At 46.2% G+C, this 22,216-nt stretch overlaps 1 protein-coding gene across 1 annotated transcript in view; it reads right to left on the minus strand.

Moving 5' to 3' along the window:
- Window positions 1-22,216, minus strand: part of LOC146797305 (uncharacterized) — a 164,006-nt gene that overhangs the window by 82,504 nt on the left and 59,286 nt on the right. The window contains exon 3 of the mRNA XM_085624295.1: window positions 15,112-16,317. Within this exon, the coding sequence (XP_085480421.1) occupies window positions 15,112-16,317 (1,206 nt within the window). The remainder of the gene's footprint in view (window positions 1-15,111; window positions 16,318-22,216) is intronic.

The raw sequence follows: 22,216 nt of genomic DNA on the forward strand, positions 1-22,216 counted from the left end.
CAATGCCAGACGGTCCCCCGAAGGGTCTCTTTATCGGAGGTCTTTTAAAGAGAAAAGCCGTGAGGTGAATGCGGGTATGTGGGCAAAAAAACAATAATGGTGGATCCGAGAGGTAAGTGATTGCGTGCGTGCAGGGTGTGTGAATAAAAATGCCTAGGGGTGTCCAAAAAGTATTAATTTTAATATTATGGGGCCCCTGGCAAAGTAAAAAGACCAAAAGGTCACTGAGTCACTAATAAGCGCAAGGTGCTAATGTGACTTTAGTAAAAGGTCGACATGTTTCACGCCTAATATGCCCGAGCGGGTCAGTGGCGTTTCATCAGGACCAAACTAGAGTGAGAGGTTGTGCACGGTGAAGACGAGGGTTCCAGAGATTGGAAAGGTAACCTACGTCTAGGAAAGGTAAAGAGAGGTACGGGGCTGCGGGGTACAGTGACCTAGTCAGCAGAAATAAAGAGAGCGTACCAAGCTAGTGTTACCTGTAAGGGGAAATAAACTGGAGAACTTTATATGGGAACAACGAGGACACTCCAATTGTAACACCAAGAACTGCGTCTACCTTATCACATGCCCATGTTGTCTTAGGTATGTCTGCATGACCTCACGTCCCATCAAAGTACGTATAAGCGAACACAAGAGCACCATCCGACGGGGACGAACAGCCACCAAACTGACTAACCATTTTCTTGACCTTGGGCATAACTGTGAACAACTAACATGGACTATACTAGAATCCAGACCTTTCTGGAATGCCCGAGCCCTCTTACGCCAAGAACAACGTTGGGTGTTCCGTCTCCGCACTGACATGAAAGGACTCAATGATGAGATACCTTGGGTGGAACTGTAACCAGCCACTTACACGTACCTTCTCTCCGTTGGGCACATATCTCTCCATCTGTGTCTCTACATGGACTCTCTGGCTCTTTATTAAGGGGCTTTCCAAGGGGAGGATGATCTCTGGCTCTCCCCTTATGATTTATTTTTTATTTTTTATTATTTATTCTTTCCCCTTTTTTAACACAGACCAGCTGTATAGGGGTATCCAGATTTTATTGTGCACTACACACTAGGACACGTCCTGTCCAGCTGACTGGGGCACGCCACTCTGTTAACCTTTGCCAGACCCGGGGCACCATTAGGACTCACGAGCCCTACCAGTAGCACAAGCGCAGACCACCTCTGAGTAGGGCACTGCGGTTAATTTAGAACGCATGCGCACTCCGTCTGCTAGTTCCTTTCGTCTGAGCATGCGCGCCCTTCGGGACACATTCGCCCACGCATGCGTCAGAACCGACACACGCACTTCCCCCTTTACTTTCCTCTCGAGCAGGAAGTGGTTCACTCCCTTTTCAACGCCTTATATGGAACTCTGTATGCTACCGGCACTATCTCCAGGCAGCCGCTGGCAGAGGGTAGGTGCTGACTGAGCCGGCCCCCGACGCAACCGTAAGTACTCACTCATGCAGGTTCTGCATGGGAAACGCCTGTCAATCCTGTATGCGCAGCCCACCCTTACTTAGGGACCCCTGTTTTTAATCCACCTATACTCTGTTTGGTTTCTTCAGCAAATAGGGCGCAGGCAGCCACGGCAATACCTAGGAAGCCCCCGTTCACTTACACGAGGGTAAGGATCTTGGTATGCGTTTTTTCAAGTCCCGGATGCATTTGTGTAGTCTTGAATGCTTACTTTACACCCACCATCTGGATACGGACATATTGTTCGCTTTTGCTCTGAGCTGTCAGTTTCTTCACTATGAGTTACCCTCGAGTTAAGTGGGTCCGTAACCTTGTTCTGTGGACTCTCTACGCTTATTGACCACTGTGCTATGATCCTATTTTTAACATTTTCACTGGCTATGCTCTTTTACTGTTTACGCACAACGTGCCGTTCACTCTGGCATTGATACCGCCCCTTCACAATGTGTTCCTTCATTTTGGCATTTATCTCGATTTACTTTTAAACAGGTCTGGTTTCTCTCCTACACCGCCCCACAACCCATGGGCGACACTTTACCATCGGGTTAGAAGTGTGTGTCTGACACCGATGCTGTACGACTGACATGACATCTTTGTATGTTCCTTTGGACATGATCACTGGTGTGACTGCACAACTTAAATGTGAATGGCATTCGGGGGCACAGACAGTCCCTTGCTGTGTTCTCTCAATAAACTGTGACTTAATTTTGTACCAGTTCTGTCTAAACCATCCATGTGTGTCTGTCACCCCTCCCTCCTCCCTCTATTCCCCTTTTCTTCCAAACCCCATTTTTTTCCCTTTTTCCTCCCTCTCTTTTCCCCCCCTCCCCGTTTATTTCCCCTTACAGGTAACACTAGCTTGGTACGCTCTCTTTATTTCTGCTGACTAGGTCACTGTACCCCGCAGCCCCGTTCCTCTCTTTACCTTTCCTAGACGTAGGTTACCTTTCCAATCTCTGGAACCCTCGTCTTCACCGTGCACAACCTCTCACTCTAGTTTGGTCCTGATGAAACGCCACTGACCCGCTCGGGCATATTAGGCGTGAAACATGTCGACCTTTTACTAAAGTCACATTAGCACCTTGCGGTTATTAGTGACCCAGTGACCTTTTGGTCTTTTTACTTTGCCAGGGGCCCCATAATATTAAAATTAATACTTTTTGGACACCCCTAGGCATTTTTATTCACACACCCTGCACGCACGCAATCACTTACCTCTCGGATCCACCATTATTGTTTTTTTGCCCACATACCCGCATTCACCTCACGGCTTTTCTCTTTAAAAGACCTCCGATAAAGAGACCCTTCGGGGGACCGTCGGGCATTGCAGCGCCGGCCCGACGAGGAGCAACAACAAGCCCAATGATGAAGCAAGACATCCTTCGGGGTGTGTGAGGGCTAACTAGAGGCTACATAGAGTCCCTCCCCTTCGGGATTGGATCCTTGAGACTGTGGAAATTTCTCTCTGCCTCTTTTCATCTCCCTTCTACCTCCCTCCCTCCCTCTACACTTTCTCTTCTCTTTCTACTTGTGTTGAGCAGGTGATCGCTATTTTTGTTTCACCGCCAACATGGAACAATGTCCTCATTGATTTAACTGTCATTGGTGGAGCACGGACATTGGACCACAACCAGCTCCTGGTCCCCCTCTCCCTTTTTTTGACTCAGTATTAGCACGGCGGCTCAGCCGAGGGACCCCTCTATCTTCTATCTCCTGTTTCTCTCTCTCACCCTCCTTTTTAGGCCCGACACTACACCACTGTGAACATGTCAACACCCAACATGGGGGACACCTTGGGTCTCGCGTTCGGCGAAGACATCGTCTCTGAAATCCTTAGAACACCGTCTATACTTGATACAGACGGGAACATGGCCTGTTCCAGCTCCCAAGGAGACTGGAATTCGCTAACCACTCTTAAGAAAACACTGGTCAAGGTTACACTCCACGGCCAAATAATGACCGAATATCTCAGGGCTAATGCGGCCCCCAATGGCCTCATTGTACGGACAGGCCCTCGCATCTTTTTAGACGATCCGGTATTCAAAAGGGAATGGAGCCAGATTGCTTGGAAGTGCACTCGTGACTGGCTTATACTGATTATTAGCACAGCCAAACGCTTATCAGAAGCCCTGATCATCAAGATCAAAATCTCTGAAGATGGGTTGAAAACAGGAATCAACATATCATTGTTCAAAACACGTCTCGCAGAGATCAATAGCGAGATGAATGAACACCGTGACTACCTGTTACAACAAAAGATCACAAAACTCCAGAAAGATGTCAAAAAATTTGACAGGGAAAAAGTTTACCCGTATATCAAAGAGGACTACCAAACCACAGACAACGATGCCCTCTCGGAAGATGGCTCTACTTCATCTAATCACTCGGGACAGTCGTCCTACAGTAATTCAAGTGATAGGAGCTGGGGAAGAGCTATGAAACAACCGGGACTTCTCCCACCGCCCCAACATATGCCACCTAACCCATTTGGCTTTCACCATCCCCCCTATCCACCTCAAGGCCCAATGTGGTACCCTGCATTCAACGGACCACAACCAGGCTATGTACAGCCCGGCTACCCTCAACCATTTTTCCCTAACCCACCACCTCCTTTTCAGTACAGAGGTAGGTGGCGAGGCAGAGGGAGAAGAAGAGGTCAGAAACAGGTTCAATGGCAAGACGCCGGACAACTCCAACAACAGCAACAGCAGAGGCAGACCAGGAGCATGACAAATCAAAGACCCTGATCGTCAACCTCTCCAAGAAACGGCTGAATGCAGAGGAAACCACGACCCTTGAACTGGGCCTCGGCTTTGTTCCTACCCCCAAGGAGGATGACTTCAGGATGAATCAGGAACTACACCAACTATTCAGAAAAATTCGACTACAGGCATTCTTTCAGGGGAAACCACCCCAAGACAGAGATGACTCTGGTCTTAGACCCCCATCCAAGTTTACACCCACCACCTCCATGGTTCCACCAGAGGTCCTTACCTTTGAGAAGGCCGTACTTAAAGAGACGACTCAACTAATCAAAGGGCCAACGTATAACAACCTTCCTAACAAGATATGCCAGGCTTTGGAGTCACTAAGAAGAGATGAGACGATCATCATAAAGCCTGCAGACAAAGGCGGTGCCACTGTCCTCCTGGACATCTCTGACTACGAAGCTGAATGTGAGAAACAACTCAGGAACACCAAATATTATCACAGATTGAATAAAGACCCTACAGATGATTTGTCCAAAAAGATCAAGATATTGGTCAACGAGGCCAGCACGGAGGGGTGGATCTCCCCCCAGGAAGCAGCATTCCTGATCAACAATGACCCCAAAACACCATACTTCTATATCCTCCCCAAGATACACAAGGGGATCATCCCGCCTCCTGGAAGACCCATTGTCTCGGGCATCAACTCCCTCCTGGAACCACTGAGCCAATTCAGCGACTATTTCCTCCGTCCATTGGTTCAGAACACCACTGCGTATCTCAAGGACACACGAGACGTCCTCAACCTCATAGAAATCATCAACCAAGAGAATACGGAACCCATTGACCTCCTTCTAACCATGGACGTAGAAGCGCTGTATACCAACATCCCTCAAGACGCCACCATCGAGGTTGTCAACGATCTACTCCAGAGGACAGAACCTCCAACCAACACACCAGTGGCCTTTATCATGGATCTAATCACATTAGCCCTGAAAGAAAATTTCTTTATGTACAAAACCTCAATCTTCCATCAGGTACAAGGTACCAGCATGGGTAGTACCTTCGCGCCGAGCTTGGCGGGTCTGTACATGGCTTCTTTTGAGAATAGCCACGTCTTCCCAGATTCAAACCCATACAAGGACAACATCATTACATGGAAGCGGTACATAGATGACATCTTGATCTTCTGGAAGGGTACCAGATCATCCTGCGAGACCTTTCTGGAATGGGTTAACGGACTGAACCCACACCTTCGGTTCACGGGGACTATGAGTGACACCTCCATCCCTTTTCTGGATCTTAAGATCATCCTAGAGGACGGCGCCCTGAGGACCACACTACACAAGAAACCGAAGGACTGTAATAGTCTCCTTGACTTTAACAGTCACCACCCGAAGGCCCTTCGGGAGAATCTCCCGTACGGCCAATTCCTGCGCATACGACGCAACTGCACAACCAGTCAGGATTATGAGACCGAAGCAAATCACCTTGAAAAAAACCTCTTGGACAGACACTACCCCAAGAGGGTAGTCAGACACGCAAGAAAAAGAGCCCGTAATAACCATAGGGACACACTTTTGGAAACGAGAATCAAGACACCCAGTGAGTCCATCACATGCGTCACCACTTTTACACCCCAGTCCAATAAAATCAAACAAATCATAAAACGGAATTGGAAGATTTTGAACACCGACACACTGGATCTGGAACTACCACGATTCGCATTCAAAAGAACAGCTAACCTACGTGACAGACTGGTCAACACGCGACCATTACAACGTAGACAGGATCCACCTACCAACACATTGTGGAACCTAGCCCCTGTGACAGGCCACTATCCGTGTGGGAACTGCCACGCTTGCTCTACCACAACTCACAGCAAACAACTCACCCTGGAGAACTTTATATGGGAACAACGAGGACACTCCAATTGTAACACCAAGAACTGCGTCTACCTTATCACATGCCCATGTGGTCTTAGGTATGTCGGCATGACCTCACGTCCCATCAAAGTACGTATAAGCGAACACAAGAGCACCATCCGACGGGGACGAACAGCCACCAAACTGACTAACCATTTTCTTGACCTTGGGCATAACTGTGAACAACTAACATGGACTATACTAGAATCCAGACCTTTCTGGAATGCCCGAGCCCTCTTACGCCAAGAACAACGTTGGGTGTTCCGTCTCCGCACTGACATGAAAGGACTCCATGATGAGATACCTTGGGTGGAACTGTAACCAGCCACTTACACGTACCTTCTCTCCGTTGGGCACATATCTCTCCATCTGTGTCTCTACATGGACTCTCTGGCTCTTTATTAAGGGGCTTTCCAAGGGGAGGATGATCTCTGGCTCTCCCCTTATGATTTATTTTTTATTTTTTATTCTTTCCCCTTTTTTAACACAGACCAGCTGTATAGGGGTATCCAGATTTTATTGTGCACTACACACTAGGACACGTCCTGTCCAGCTGACTGGGGCACGCCACTCTGTTAACCTTTGCCAGACCCGGGGCACCATTAGGACTCACGAGCCCTACCAGTAGCACAAGCGCAGACCACCTCTGAGTAGGGCACTGCGGTTAATTTAGAACGCATGCGCACTCCGCCTGCTAGTTCCTTTCGTCTGAGCATGCGCGCCCTTCGGGACACATTCGCCCACGCATGCGTCAGAACCAACACACGCACTTCCCCCTTGTCTTTCCTCTCGAGCAGGAAGTGGTTCACTCCCTTTTCAACGCCTTATATGGAACTCTGTATGCTACCGGCACTATCTCCAGGCAGCCGCTGGCAGAGGGTAGGTGCTGACTGAGCCGGCCCCCGACGCAACCGTAAGAACTCACTCATGCAGGTTCTGCATGGGAGACGCCTGTCGATCCTGTATGCGCAGCCCACCCTTACTTAGGGACCCCTGTTTTTAATCCACCTATACTCTGTTTGGTTTCTTCAGCAAATAGGGCGCAGGCAGCCACGGCAATACCTAGGAAGCCCCCGTTCACTTACACGAGGGTAAGGATCTTGGTATGCGTTTTTTCAAGTCCCGGATGCATTTGTGTAGTCTTGAATGCTTACTTTACACCCACCATCTGGATACGGACATATTGTTCGCTTTTGCTCTGAGCTGTCAGTTTCTTCACTATGAGTTACCCTCGAGTTAAGTGTGTCCGTAACCTTGTTCTGTGGACTCTCTACGCTTATTGACCACTGTGCTATGATCCTATTTTTAACATTTTCACTGGCTATGCTCTTTTACTGTTTACGCACAACGTGCCGTTCACTCTGGCATTGATACCGCCCCTTCACAATGTGTTCCTTCATTTTGGCATTTATCTCGATTTACTTTTAAACAGGTCTGGTTTCTCTCCTACACCGCCCCACAACCCATGGGCGACACTTTACCATCGGGTTAGAAGTGTGTGTCTGACACCGATGCTGTACGACTGACATGACATATTTGTATGTTCCTTTGGACATGATCACTGGTGTGACTGCACAACTTAAATGTGAATGGCATTCGGGGGCACAGACAGTCCCTTGCTGTGTTCTCTCGATAAACTGTGACTTAATTTTGTACCAGTTCTGTCTAAACCATCCATGTGTGTCTGTCACCCCTCCCTCCTCCCTCTATTCCCCTTTTCTTCCAAACCCCATTTTTTTCCCCTTTTTCCTCCCTCTCTTTTCCCCCCCTCCCCGTTTATTTCCCCTTACAGGTAACACTAGCTTGGTACGCTCTCTTTATTTCTGCTGACTAGGTCACTGTACCCCGCAGCCCCGTACCTCTCTTTACCTTTCCTAGACGTAGGTTACCTTTCCAATCTCTGGAACCCTCGTCTTCACCGTGCACAACCTCTCACTCTAGTTTGGTCCTGATGAAACGCCACTGACCCGCTCGGGCATATTAGGCGTGAAACATGTCGACCTTTTACTAAAGTCACATTAGCACCTTGCGCTTATTAGTGACCCAGTGACCTTTTGGTCTTTTTACTTTGCCAGGGGCCCCATAATATTAAAATTAATACTTTTTGGACACCCCTAGGCATTTTTATTCACACACCCTGCATGCACGCAATCACTTACCTCTCAGATCCACCATTATTGTTTTTTTGCCCACATACCCGCATTCACCTCACGGCTTTTCCCTTTAAAAGACCTCCGATAAAGAGACCCTTCGGGGGACCGTTGGGCATTGCAGCGCCGGCCCGACGAGGAGCAACAACAAGCCCAATGATGAAGCAAGACATCCTTTGGGGTGTGTGAGGGCTAACTAGAGGCTACATAGAGTCCTCCCCTTCGGGATTGGATCCTTGAGACTGGGGAAATTTCTCTCTGCCTCTTTTCATCTCCCTTCTACCTCCCTCCCTCCCTCTACACTTTCTCTTCTCTTTCTACTTGTGTTGAGCAGGTGATCGCTATTTTTGTTTCACCGCCAACATGGAACAATGTCCTCATTGATTTAACTATCATTGGTGGAGCACGGACATTGGACCACAACCAGCTCCTGGTCCCCCTCTCCCTGTTTTTGACACAGTAAATCTATGTTCATATGTTTTATAAGCTATGCAAGCAAACCTCTTTTTTTTCTATCATTAAGGCCACAACTGTTTAAGGAACAAATTCGGATTTTACTTTTTCCAGCCATCGTCCATATAAGATATAGGTATTTCAAAATAATTATAAAATTATTTTTTTAAAGGGAATTCCGCAACATTATATGCTTATGAAAGCTTTACTGTCTCAATACAGTCTGTAGCCATGACTATTCATATAGGATAATGACTGTGCACCCCCCACCTTTCAACCCCCGCCATCCGCTCACATCCCACACTGCTTCTACCAGAAGCCCTCCCCCCCTCCACCCACCCACCATCACACCACATGAGGCATGGGGACCGACGGTCCCTGGTGATGCAAAGCTGACCCACCGCCCCTCCCACTAAGCTAGACCCCCCTTCCAAAAGTGCGTACCATGCTGTGAGTAGAAACAAAAAAGCTAAGGAAAAAACCATACATAGAATATCGTGCAAGAAGGGACGCCCCCAAGGTCAGACAAATACGATACAATACAGAACATATTCAAACCACAAATCCCTGTAATGAAAGCATGAATTCCTTTGGTTGAGTTTCAGACTGGAAATAATGTGTTTGCCCCTGAAAGACCACCTTCAATTTGGCCGGGTTAAAGAAAAAGAAATGCGCCCCCTTTGCCTGGAATAATGGAAATAATTGATGCAAAAACCATCTCTTTTCAACAGTCTGCTGACAGAAGTCGGACCTCACAAAGAAATCGCACCCCTTACCAGCCCTTTTCCGATCTGGCCTGGCTAGATCATACAGGGCCTCCCTGCCCAAAAAATTATTAAGACAGATCAGGATAGCACGTGGTCGGCTATCAACTTGGCCTCCTTTTATCTGCTGATTAAAAGGGAAAAGATCGGCCCTTTGCAGTTGCGTTTTCCAGTCCCAATGTCGGAGTTTGGGGAAAGCCACCTCAAAAAGTTCAATCACGAAGTGGCGGACATCTGCCCCCTCCTTGCCCTCCGGAATGCCCAGAATTTGCAGATTGTTCCTCCTTGATCGATTTTCCAAGTCAGTCAATTTCAGAAGTGTATAATCCTTCATTGCTTGCATGGACTCGGTCAGAATCTTCTGTGCGGCCAGCTCATCTTCCAACTGGGAAATTCTGGTCACTGCCTCTCCAATTCTTGCCGCAAAATCGAAACATATCTTTGCAATCCTGCGTATAGCATTCTGAAGTTTCCGAGAACTCTCAGCTCTTGTTTCCTCACGATGAGCCATGATAGACTGATAAACTGTAGAGAGAGTGATTTCTTCAGGTTCTTTGGGGTTGAAGCTGGCTACTCCAGGTAATGTGGCTCCATCCGGTGCCTCTTTTCCTTCCTCATTTGGTGAGAAAGAGTAATCCCAGGTCATTGAGCCGGTCACAGCCCCGGGCTGCACAGATAAGGCAGATTGATCTTTCAATTTTTTAACTGTTCCAGGATTTATCAGAGATTTGTCACTCTCTTCCTCCCAGTGCAGGCTGCTGGTGTCACTTTCTTCCCCCACCTAGTCTTTACCACAACTGTCATCACCAGAGGAGTAAGAATGGTCTGACAGGGAGTACAATTTATCAGCTAGATCCTCCTCCCTATATGTTGGTAAATTATCAGCCTCCCTGTCTGGGTGAACCCGGTTCAAAGCCCCTTTTGCGTGTCCATTGCTTAAAGAAACTCCATGTACCAGAATGCGCTGGGCTTGTTGTTCAAGCGATGTACCGGCTACTGGCTCAAGAGGGAGCACACCTATCACACCTGTCATGCTGCCAGCTTCCCCGCTCTCACCTGGGAGGCTGTCTGAGCTAGAGTGATCAAGCCCTCAGTCCAATGTCCCCCCATCAGTTTCCCCTTCTGCTGACTCAACCCGAGTCAGCTCTGTCAGAGTTGATGTAGCATCCGGAACCACGAGGGCAGTTTCAGAGACGAGCGGAGGGGTGCTGACTTTTGTATTGGTTTTGGCTCCTGCTGCCGGCTGCTTTTTCGAAGTTTGCGCCTTGAACAGAGCAGGAACCGTCTGCTTTGCACGGGTGCCGGTGCCGTTCTTGCCCTTGAGTTGTACACCAACGCCCGGCAAACCGAATGTCGTTTCCATAACAGAGCGGGGTCTTCCAGCATCAGGACTTCCTCTTTGGTCCAGTGCCGATTTCCCCGGATTACCAGAGCCCAGCGGTGGCCCCCGCGCCTTGAGGCTCCTAGAAGTTGACTTCGCCGGCATGGGTAGAACTGCGCCGGTAACCAAAGCAGGAGAGGCTTTCGGAGCATAGGTTTTGCGAGTCATTAGCCTACAGTGCAGCGGGACCCCCCACAGCCAAAGCCACGAGTGCCAAATAATTAACAGCGGGCATAGGTAAGTTTTCACCACTACGTTACCGCTACATCTGTCTCTTGCCCGAAAATTCAGATCGAAGTCAGGAAGGAGGGGGTCTAGCAGGGAAGGAGTGTGTGGTCAGCTCACTCGGCCGCTAGTGCAGCCGCCATCTTGCCTCGCTACCCCTTTGCTGTAATCCTCCAGCTAACATCCAATGCAAAATGTCTTGGATGCACCCTCCACAACACACTTTATTTGCAAAGAAAACTAAGACAACATCATTGCACCTCCCCCTCCTGATGAATTGAAAGATTTCCACCCTGAACCTGACTTCAGTTCAAGATCAGATCCAGAATTACCTTGACAATACACACCAGAGTACGTCTCATCAAAGGCCTATAGAAGTTCGACCACAGCACCATAATCCTGAAGGTACTACATTGGATCCCAGCCCCCAAAAGCCTTCATAGTCATTAACACCAGGAAATCGATCATCCAAGCCCTCATCAGCAGCACACTAGACTATGGGAACATCCTGTATGCAGGGATAACCACCCAGCTCACAGTGTGGCTGCAGACTGCCTAAAATGCAGCTGCCAGACTAGCCCTCAACCTCCCATGTTGAGCCCACATCACACCTTAGGGAACTCCACTGGCTCCCAGTACACAAGCACACACATTGCAGACTCTTCACCCACACCCACAATGCTCTCCACAACACAGGCCGTGCCTACCTGAATAACTGCTTTCATTTCCACCAACAACCCAGACACCTCTGCTCCACTCATCTCTCACTAGCACACTCCTCATGCATACATCCTAGAAGACATCAGAGCCTCCTCCTCCCTTGACTTTCAAAAGCAGCTAAATGTAGAAAAGTGCCTCTTTTTTCATGGTTACCCCCCACTTGTTGCCTGACCTCTGATGCAGCCATACTTGATGTTCCCTGGGTCCCTGCCGATTAGGTTTCCAGGGCCTGCATTCTTTCCCAAAACTGTACCTTTGTACCCACAATTTGCACAAATGCCTCCTCCCCCAGGATGGGATAGGTCACAAAGGGAGAGCTTCAAAGGCCTGCTGCCTTTGGAAGCTGTCCCTGCCTTTTGCTGCCCCCAGCAACTGGCTCCCACTGGTTCTGCCCCCTACTTTGGGTTGGAGAATCGGTGGGAAAACCAAGCTAGGAAGAGAGGAGTGCCCAACTTTGCCAACCCCACCCCTCATGTGGGGGAGGCGAGGTGAATCACACATCTCAGTCCTCTCCATCTTGAAGATGAGAGACAGCCAACTAGGGAGAAGCTTATGCCCCCTCTCACTGGAGCGTGGCAAAGTGGGGTGTGTACCCACCAGCCGCAGCCCGTGCAGGTAAGAGCAGTGGGGCCGGTTGGGGGGAATTTCGAGAGACGACCACGAGGGAAAATTAAATAATTAATATTCCCTTGTGGTCCTCTCTCGAAATCCCCCACAACCTGGCCCCACAGCCCCAATACTCTTACCTGCACGGGCCGCGGCTGGTACCCACCAAAAGTAAGGGACCCATTGGTCCCGACTTGCACACCCCCTTTAACGCTTCTAAATCTAGTATTTAGGGGCCACCCTGAACCTTGCCTCCTCAGATTTGAGGAAGTAAGAAGAAGCACCGAGGAGTTGTGCTGCCCTGCAACCATCTTACAGACTCTGTCTCCCATGAGCACCGGATTTGATCAAGCCAATACTCACCCACAGAATCCGGATTCCGGTGACTACGCGATTCTGTACCACTCTGCACCTAATGCCCACGGCTCGAGTGGCCAAACACCATGAGAAAGTCTCCCCAGCGAACCTGACCTGGGATCTGGTGATCCCTGACCTCTCTCGAACTTTGAGACGACAAATACAGCCTCAACCTGAAGGGTCACCCTGACCGCGACCAGAGCTGGTAAGAAAACCCGGCGCCAGAAGACACCCCTGCACCCGACGCCCCACTGCCTTGGGTGGCCCAACTCATGGTGTCCAGGCATCCCTCAAGAACCTAACTTACCTCTCCAGCCAGTGGTCACCTTCAGGAAGCCTCCCTGTCCGAACCTGCAGCCATTTTGCTGAACCTTAGGTCTCCATTGAAAGTCACAGGGTCCCCGACGTCTCATTTGCACACTGCACCCGTCTGCCCCTGGTGGTGCAGCTCCTGTGCAGATTGTTGGCCCTTGCAGTGCTGACCTTAACCCCAGGAGCTTTGCTCCCACACCCGAGTGGCCTGCTCGTCAGCAGTCCCTAACCAAAGGCCCCCTTAGCCCCATTGGCTAACATTGGGCCTCTGCACTCTGCACCCGGCTGCCCCAGTGCTGATGGTGATGCAACTCGAGTGCCTATCTAGACCTTGGGGAACTTTGGTCCTAACCCCCAAAACTCCCTCTTGTAAGGCACTTACTTACCTGTGAACCCGATAACCATTTCTTCCCATAGGAACCCATGTTAAGAGATTTTGGGCCTATAATGTTAGACAGTTGTTTTGTACAGGGAAAAAAGTAACTTAAACTAAAACAAGAAAAGTCTTACTTACCTTGTATTGTGAGATCCTCAGCTGTCGTATCTGGACATACCACCCTCAGTACTCAATGTAATCTAAAAGTAATCAAAAAGTACTCTAAAAGTAATTACTGTGTAATTTCAACTGCTTTTTGAAACCATACTAACTTGTAACTGTTCCAAATCCATTCCCAATTGTGTTTCAGGGTAAAGGTTTACAAGTGAAAGTATATTTTACTTGCCTGTACCAAGTCCTGCCTGGTTCTAGTGATAAAATACAAGTATATTTTTTTTATACTTACCCAATTGGTCTGGATTCTGTCTCTGAGTGTGTGTAATCAGTCATTAAGTGAGTGAATACAATACAGGCTTAACACACCCTGTGGATAAGCCTAACTGCTCACCCGCACTCCCACAAAGTGCTTACCTAATTTAGCCTCTGCTATACCTCATGGGTCGCACTGGACTCTGTGCACTCTATGGGCCCAATTCACAGAACTAACTTAAGACAATATCCTAAACTTACTACCATTTTGGTATTCACAGAAGGCACTTACTCATTTCGGTATTCACAGAAGGCACTTACTCATTTCGGTATTCACAGAAGTTAGGAGTCCTAACTTTAGGACTCCTAAATACCTTCTGTGAATACCGAAAGTCTTACAGTTAGGATTTTTCTCAGATTAGGGGTCCTAACTTTACTACTCTTAAACTGAGAAAAATCCTAACTTTAAGACTTTCGGTATTCACAGAAGGCATTTAGGAGTCTTAAAGTTAGGACTCCTAACTTCTGTGAATATCGAAATGAGTAAGTGCCTTCTGTGAATACCAAAATGAGTAAGTGCCTTCTGTGAATACCAAAATGGTAGTAAGTTTAGGATTTTGTCCTAAATTAGTTCTGTGAATCAGGCCCTATATCTTACTTTGGTATAGTACATACAGAGCCAGCTTCCTACACTAAAGACCTTGCTTTTCGAATAAACCCTCTATGGCTGGCCTCACACACCTGCTACGGATCTCCAGGATACCCTTACGGGTAATTAATGTGCTGTAAAAACACTGTTGAAATAAAAAAACATAAGATCAAGACCAGGCAATCCCATAGGAAGTGCTCCTGTTTGCCTGGCTGAAACTTCATCACATCAGGCTGACAGGCAGAAGACAAGACATCATCAGTTAGAATCAAAATACTGTAAAATGAGAAAAACAAATAATTTGCCTTCTCTTCTATGTTCTCAGGATCTGCAATAGCTTATCTGTCAACATCAAAATAGCCCCAACCCTCCTAAATAAAGAACCTGAAGTCATATCTCTTCAAAGAACATTACGTCTTGAAGTGATGGCAACAATTCCCTGCTACATTCTGCTTCTTGTAAAAGATGCTGAATCATATTGTGTGCTCTGACCAAAGTTCAGTACTCTTTTGTTTCCTCAATAGCTCTGTGCTTTACAAATGCAAATACATACATGAATACAAACACAATATTTTCACAGATCAACCTTTAGCAGACATAAAAAAAAACCTGACAATGTAAAAATAAAATAGTTCCGTACCTGAAAAAGAATCCGCTTGGCCAAGAGAATATCCATAAGATATAATACGTTCAACTCCATATACGTAAATTGCAAATGTCTCCGACTGATGAGAAATTTCATGTTGCCCACCGATTTTTCCCAAATTCACTTCCCAACCAGTGAATCCTTCCAGGTGCCGCACGGTCTGTACATAATCACTCAGTGGTCTGTGGTTGAGCAGAAAATCGGATGGCGAGGAGGATGAGTGAGACACGATAAATAGGTAGTTGTAATAAAAGTCTTGGGTAACAAACTTGTAGTATCGTCTGGAGAAGCTGTTGGGTGGAACGGTTGTTATGAAAGGATCGAATATGGATACTAATGGACTGGTGCCCCCCTGGAAGAGATATCCGACCATGATTGGCTCGGTCGCATTCACAAGCATCCCGGTTTGTAAGTCCAGTCGCACCTGAGACCCAGGCTGAAGGAGGTACTGTAGAGTGGTGCCTTCAGTAAGAAGATCCACTGTGGTGTTTGGTCTTGCAGCGATGATAATAACGCGGTCTTTCATATCTTTAGTCATCAGGGGGAACACAGCAAACTGTTGCCCCCAACTTTTCACAGGATATAGCTGTTCGATTACAATGTCACAATTGCTGACCGGTGATGTGTAACATTTGTTACCACTAAAAACAGCCACAGGTGCTGATGAAACAACTCTGGTGCCAGTCAGGTCATTAGGGTCATTGAGCAGAATGACCTCTTGTGGAGCCAGGGTGATGGTGACCATCTGTTTGTCTTGATACCTGATTCCATCCACGACTAAGGAGCCGGAAACTGTAATGTTGACCTGAGTCTCAACATCTTGGCCATTTCCAACAGCAAAATGGTTTCCTTGACCACTTGAGGATGTGAAAACGAAGTACTCCGTGCCAAGCTCTTGTTGGGAGAGGCAGGTGAAAGCATCAGCAGTTTCAAAAGCTGTGTTAAATGCAATGACGGACATATCTGCATCTGAGCTCACCATCACTAGCTTCCTTGATTTTTCACCCGCCCTGAGCATGTAGTCTATAGGTAGGACCACCTCCGTTGTGCTGTCCTTCGTCAAGAGCACAGTCTCATTGTAGTGTGGAGAGGGGACTGTGACCTGAACCATGCACGGCTCATCATAACTGCTCAGCTGTAGTGCAAGGTTGATAGAAGGAGTGTCATAATTTTCGGTGAAGGCTACAATAAAACTTTTACCTGTGAATTCAGAAAGAAAGCAAGAAAATGAAAAACAATTTATAATGTGAGCGCCATGTATAGGAAATATTTGTTTCTTGAGAAAAAGATGCATAATGATAACATGAGCATAACTGCAAGTAGATCATTGGTTTTAGGCACAGTTCGTCTTCTCGCTTTCCGTGTGTCCAGTGGTCCATTATCAGCCCTACTATTGCACAATTGAAGACTATAGGGTATGTTTACTAAAGGCTCAGGCAACACAGCTCAGCAACCAAGAATGCTGCGTTGCACAGCATGGAGAGAGAAGGACAGCGCCATATCTACAGAAATTGGAAACTATCCTGCTCTCTCCCTAGTGCTGCCGCGCACACCTTTTCATCATAGTGCAAGGTGTCTGCCTGAGTCTAGCATAGGTTTTGAACTGAAAGGGTTCCCTTCCAGTATTAAATACTAATCTTAGACTAACTTTAAAACTTTTCCTACTTTGTGTCTGTGTTGTACATTGTAGCACACATGCAAAGTGAGAATTCAAAGGGGAAACAAAAGCATTTTACATTTATAGCGCCAATTTTAAAAAAAAGTGTTAATTGTTGCTGCAAAATCCTGCCTGTTTTTTTTTGGAAGTTTTGCGCTGTATGTCAATTGGAAAAAACATTTTGTTAGTGGTTAAAGAAGGTTCACGCACTATTGACACCACAGAAAGAAGAATGTGAAACCCAGAGGTTGGATGATATAAGTCTAAGTTGTACTGCTCAATGTGCGCACAGAGTAATCAAATAATAACCCTGGCCCAAAAAAGTGATATATGAACAATGGCCCATGTATCAATGTGCATAATGTATGCAGCACTCAAGCACAACAGATGCATTACTTTTAGCACTATAACATGGTGATGTGTCTCAACACCACCACACAACTGTTCTTAAAAGTAGACATCATCCCCAATTCTGAACTTGGAGCTGATGACTGGGATCTAACATGCCTTGGGAGCTGTGCCCTGGCAGCTTGAGCATGACCAGCAGAAACATGTGCTTGAAAGAAGCAGTAGTCATGTGGTATAGTTGTATGAGTGGTGTAGAGCTAAATGTGGTCTGTGTTTTTACTTAGTTAGGCTGGTGACATGCTTAAGGTTCTCCTGTGACATAGAAGTGTTCTGAAAGAGAACTCACTAATGGGACAGCCAGAGAAGTGGTTGGGGACTGATTGTGTCTTCTGGGCTCTTTGTACTTATAACTTGTATTCCTGCTTTGTTTTAATAAACCTTAAATGGTTTTACATCGTAGATGTTGGTGTCTGTCTCACTACATATTTGGCAACGAGTGGTTATGAAGAACCCTGCGTGGCAGCATCTGCATTGTGAAGATCTGTCTGTTAAGGAGATTGAGCCCAGGAGATTCTTTACAGAGGAAGGAGCACGATATTTTATTAGTTTTGGGTGATCTGGCTAATATGCGAGGCCTTCAAGTGTTGATTCCTGTCAAACGGTAATGGTAATTACTCATATGCTTACTGTGTGGCAGTTGGTCCTTACTGGCTTGAGCACATTGTGCTGTGCTCTGTTAGCGAGCCTTGTCTATGCTGGAATCTCATGCACATTTATCCGCTTGTCCCTGCTGCCCTTGCGAACCTAAGCGCCTCTCTCTGCCTGGGCCAGATCGTATCTCTTAGCTCATGTGACCATTGCCTTAGCGAGCCGCTTACACGTGTCACGCCTCCTAGGATCTGGCAAACTACGCCTATGTATTGATTTGAAGAGTGTGAATGATGCCATACGGGTGGAGAATTTTGATATTCCACGGATTGAGGACCTTATCGCAACAGTGGGTCAGGCCAAGTGGTTTACAAAATTGGATTTAAAGGCAACATATCATCAGGTGATCTTGGCTAAGGATTCACGCCATTTGACTGCTTTCATGACTCCAGCTGGTACCTTTCAATTTTGTAGAATGCGGCTTGGTCTGGCCTCCGCTGCACCTGTGGTTCAAAAGATCACAACACAATTCTCCATGGTATATAAAACCTGGTGGTGTTCCACGTAGACATCTTAGTGTTCGCAAATTCCCTGAATGAACATGACATTTTTTCATGGCATCCACTGAATGTTTCCAGCAGTAACCTTGTTACCATGTGATAAGACAAGTGCGTGTTTGCTGTAAATTAAATTTATTATCTGGATCACATGTTCTCGTCAGGGGGTGTCAAACCTAAACCTGTTTTGGTTGATGGCATTATGAAAACTCCACAGCCCAAGGACAGGAATCAACGTAGGTCTTTTTTGGCAATGTGTGAGTTTTATTCTAAATTCATGTGTAATGTTTCCGATATGACGGAATGTTTTAGAAATCTGTTGCAGAAAAATTCTGAATTTGTTTGGTCCACTGAATGTCAGCAAAATTTTGAACTCACCAAAAAGAGTATAGTCTCAACTCCAGCGCTACAATCTTATGGGAAAGGGCTTAGGACAGTGATCACAGTGGATAGCTGTGGACCGTTTTTTAGAGCAGCGCAGGCAAACCGTTAATCTGGGTCCCTTTTGATCTGGTGCCAAATCCCTCACAAAGGGGTTTCCCCAGGGCTCGTGCCCCAGTCCAACTCTATTTAACATATATGTGGCCCCTTTGCAAATATCATCAGAGATCATGGCTTTGTTCCTTTTTCATATGCGGACAATACGCAACTTCTTCTTTCATATGATAATAACACAGTGGCGACAAAACAGCTCATTTGCAGACGGTATGCGAGCTATCTTTGACTGGATGGCGAAGAATTCTCTCCAGTTGAATGCTGGGAGTGTATATGGACCTCTCTTTATCTATGAAACATCAAGTGGCTGCCATTTCAGGCACCTATTTTTACATGCTGAAGCACCTTCGGAGAGTGTTCTACCTACTCCCTCTATCTGTCCGTAAGACCCTGATCCAAGCTCTGGTACTCAGTCCATTTGTCTACTGCAATGCACTTTTGGGAGCTGCAAGCGAGGCTGTGTTCAACAGGTTGCAAGTAGTCCAGAATAAGGCAGTGCAGTTAGTTCTTAATATGCCTCCCAGATCAGTATCTCAGCCGTTATTGAAATGCCTTCACTGGCTCCTCATCCGTGACAGAATTAAGTTTAAAATCTGCTGCTTGGTCCATAAAACAATCAATGATAGGGGGCCCAGATATCTAGCGGAAAAACTCGTTCATTACCCTCGTAGCAAATCTCTGCGCTCTAGAGAAAATGCCCTGCTAGTTGTACCCCGGTTTAATAAACTTCGAACCGGTGGCAAATCTTTTGCCTTTCTTGCCCCGCGTCTTTGGAACTCGCTCCCCATCTCCCTAAAAAGGTGCTCTAATCTTCTTAAATTTAGGAAACTATTGAAAACTGAACTTTTTGATAACTGAGTGTCCCATTATCCTCTGTTGCTTCCAATTTTGTAGAATGCCGCTTGGTCTGGCCTCCGCTGTGTCTGCGGTTCAAAAAAATCACAACACAATTCTCCATGGTATAAAAAACCTGGTGATGTTCCATGAAGACATCTTAGTGCTCACAAATTTCCTGGATGAACATAACATTGTTTTACAGCATGTACTGATTGTCTTCAGAAGTAACGGTGTTACCTTGTGATAGGACAAATTTGTTTGTTGTAAATTAAATTAAGTATCTGGGTCACATGTACTTGTCGGACGGTGTCAAAACTAAGCCTGGTTCAGTTGATGGCATTGTGAAAACTCCACATTCCAAGGAAAGCAATCAACTTAGGTCTTTTTTGGGAATGTGTGAGTTTTATTCTAAGTTCATGTGTAATTTTTCCGATATGACAGATTGTTTTAGAAATCATTTGCAGAAAAATTCTGAATTTGTTTGGTCTACCGAATGTCAGCAAAATTTTGAACTCACCTAAAAGAGTATTGTCTCAACTCCATCACTACAACCTTATGTGAAAGGGCGTAGGATAGTGATCACAGTGGGAGCCAGTGTTCGTGGTCTGGGAGCTGTATTCTCTCAACCTGAAGGTGACAAAGAGTCAACAACTGGATTTGCTTCCAGAAAACTAAGTGATATTGAAACCAGATACTCTTTCATTGAAAACAAATGCTGGCCTGTACGTGGAAAGTAGAAAAGTTTAAACCATATGTTTGTGGTAGACCGTTCTGCTTGCAAACTGACCACAGACCATTAGTGGATATTTTTCAAGGGATCAAGATCAAGAAATCTAGTGCTATTTTAGCACGTCTTGCTGAGAAACTCTTAGAATTCAATTTTGAAGTAATTTATGTACCAGGGTAAAGAATTGTAAGGGTGATTGCTTGTCAAGATTAATGGTTGTTAACAACTCAGATCAGCTTATGGAGGATGATTTGGAAGAATGTTTGATTGCAAAAGTTGAGGATCAAGTGGTGTGTGTGAATCTAGGTGAATGGCACAATGCTTTAGGGTCTGATAACGTGCTTGAGAAGGTCATGGAGTTTGTATTGAATGGTTGGCCTAAAGAGAAGAGTCTGGTATTGAATGTATAACTTTTTCGGAAGATTGCAGATGAATTCTCCCTAGTGAGTGGCAATTTAGTGAGAGGAGACAAGTTAATTCCTCCTAGGTTTTACAGGCACAGGATTTTTGAAACGGCACATTCAGGACATTTGGGCATGACGGCCACTAAAAGAAGAATAAGGGCCATGTAATGGTGCCTTCCATGGATGGTGACAGAGTTGCGCGAATGTGTCTTCAATGTTGTTTGAGTGATAAACATCTCGTGACATCAGTCCCAGAGCCTAGAATGTCTTTTAGTCCTGCTAAAGTATGGAAAAAGTGTCTATTGACTTCTTAGGGCCTATCATGTTTTACCTGTCCACTCGAGATATTTGATTGTGTTAATTGACCACTTCTCCAGATGGGTGGGGGTGAAAGGTGTTGTACAGCCGAAAGTGTGATCAAATGTTTTAAGGATTTTTTTTTTATAAAGAAGGCATTCCAACTGAAGTGGTGTCTGACAACGGAGGGAAGTTCAAGTCTACAGTTATGCAGGAGTTTTTCAAGAAATATGGGATTAAACACACTCCTAATCCACTTTATTGCCTGCAATTTAATGGAAAACTGGATAGGTTCAATAAGGTGCTAGTAGAAAGTATTCTAGGTGCATTGAAGTCTCAGGTTGATTGTGAAGAAGCAGTCAGGGGTACCACATGAGAGTATCGCACCACTTCACATTTCGTTACAGGTCAGATTCCCTTTGAAGTGATGAGGGGAAAAGTGTGAGATCTAGCCTTTTGCCTGGATTGGTTTCAGATGTCCTGGATGTGGATGTTAATGTACAGGAGGTATCTAAAAAAGGTGAAGGTAGCTAGCGATAAAGTAGCAAGGATGAGAGTTGGTGATGGGTTGGCTTGAATGGAAATGCACAAGAATGAGATAAGGGTAAGTGCAGGTGAGTGGAATCACACCTCTTTATTGTTGAGAAAGGGGTTGTCACCCGTACAGGTGAGGAGAGCGTGTATCAATTGTGTTCAAGTTTCCAATGGCCAGTGGTGGAATTTGTCACGTTTGCCAAAGTGAATAAGGGTACAGATGTGCCTTCGGAGTTTAATGTGGTTGATACTGAAGGAGAATCTGTGTTGGATACATAATCCAGTAGCAGTGACGGATTGTTAAGAAGGAGTTCATGTGTAAGGAAATTTACCTAAGAAATGTTTGGACTGTTTTTTTGTTTGTTTAGCTTTTCTTGTTGTGTTTCCATGTGTATTTGTTGCGCTGTTTTTTTTTGGGGGGGGGGGGTGTAGAATAGGTGACAGCGTCACATGGATATATGTGTATTTTTTTGTATGTGCTATAAATAAAAAAGGGGGAGATGTGTGGTGCAGTTGTATGAGTGGTGTAGAGCTAAATGTGGTGTGTGTCTTTACTTTGTTAGGCTTGTGACATACTTACTGTTCCCTTGTGACA

This window comes from Triturus cristatus, chromosome 9, assembly GCF_964204655.1.
Source record: "Triturus cristatus chromosome 9, aTriCri1.1, whole genome shotgun sequence".
Lineage (NCBI taxonomy): Eukaryota > Metazoa > Chordata > Amphibia > Caudata > Salamandridae > Triturus > Triturus cristatus.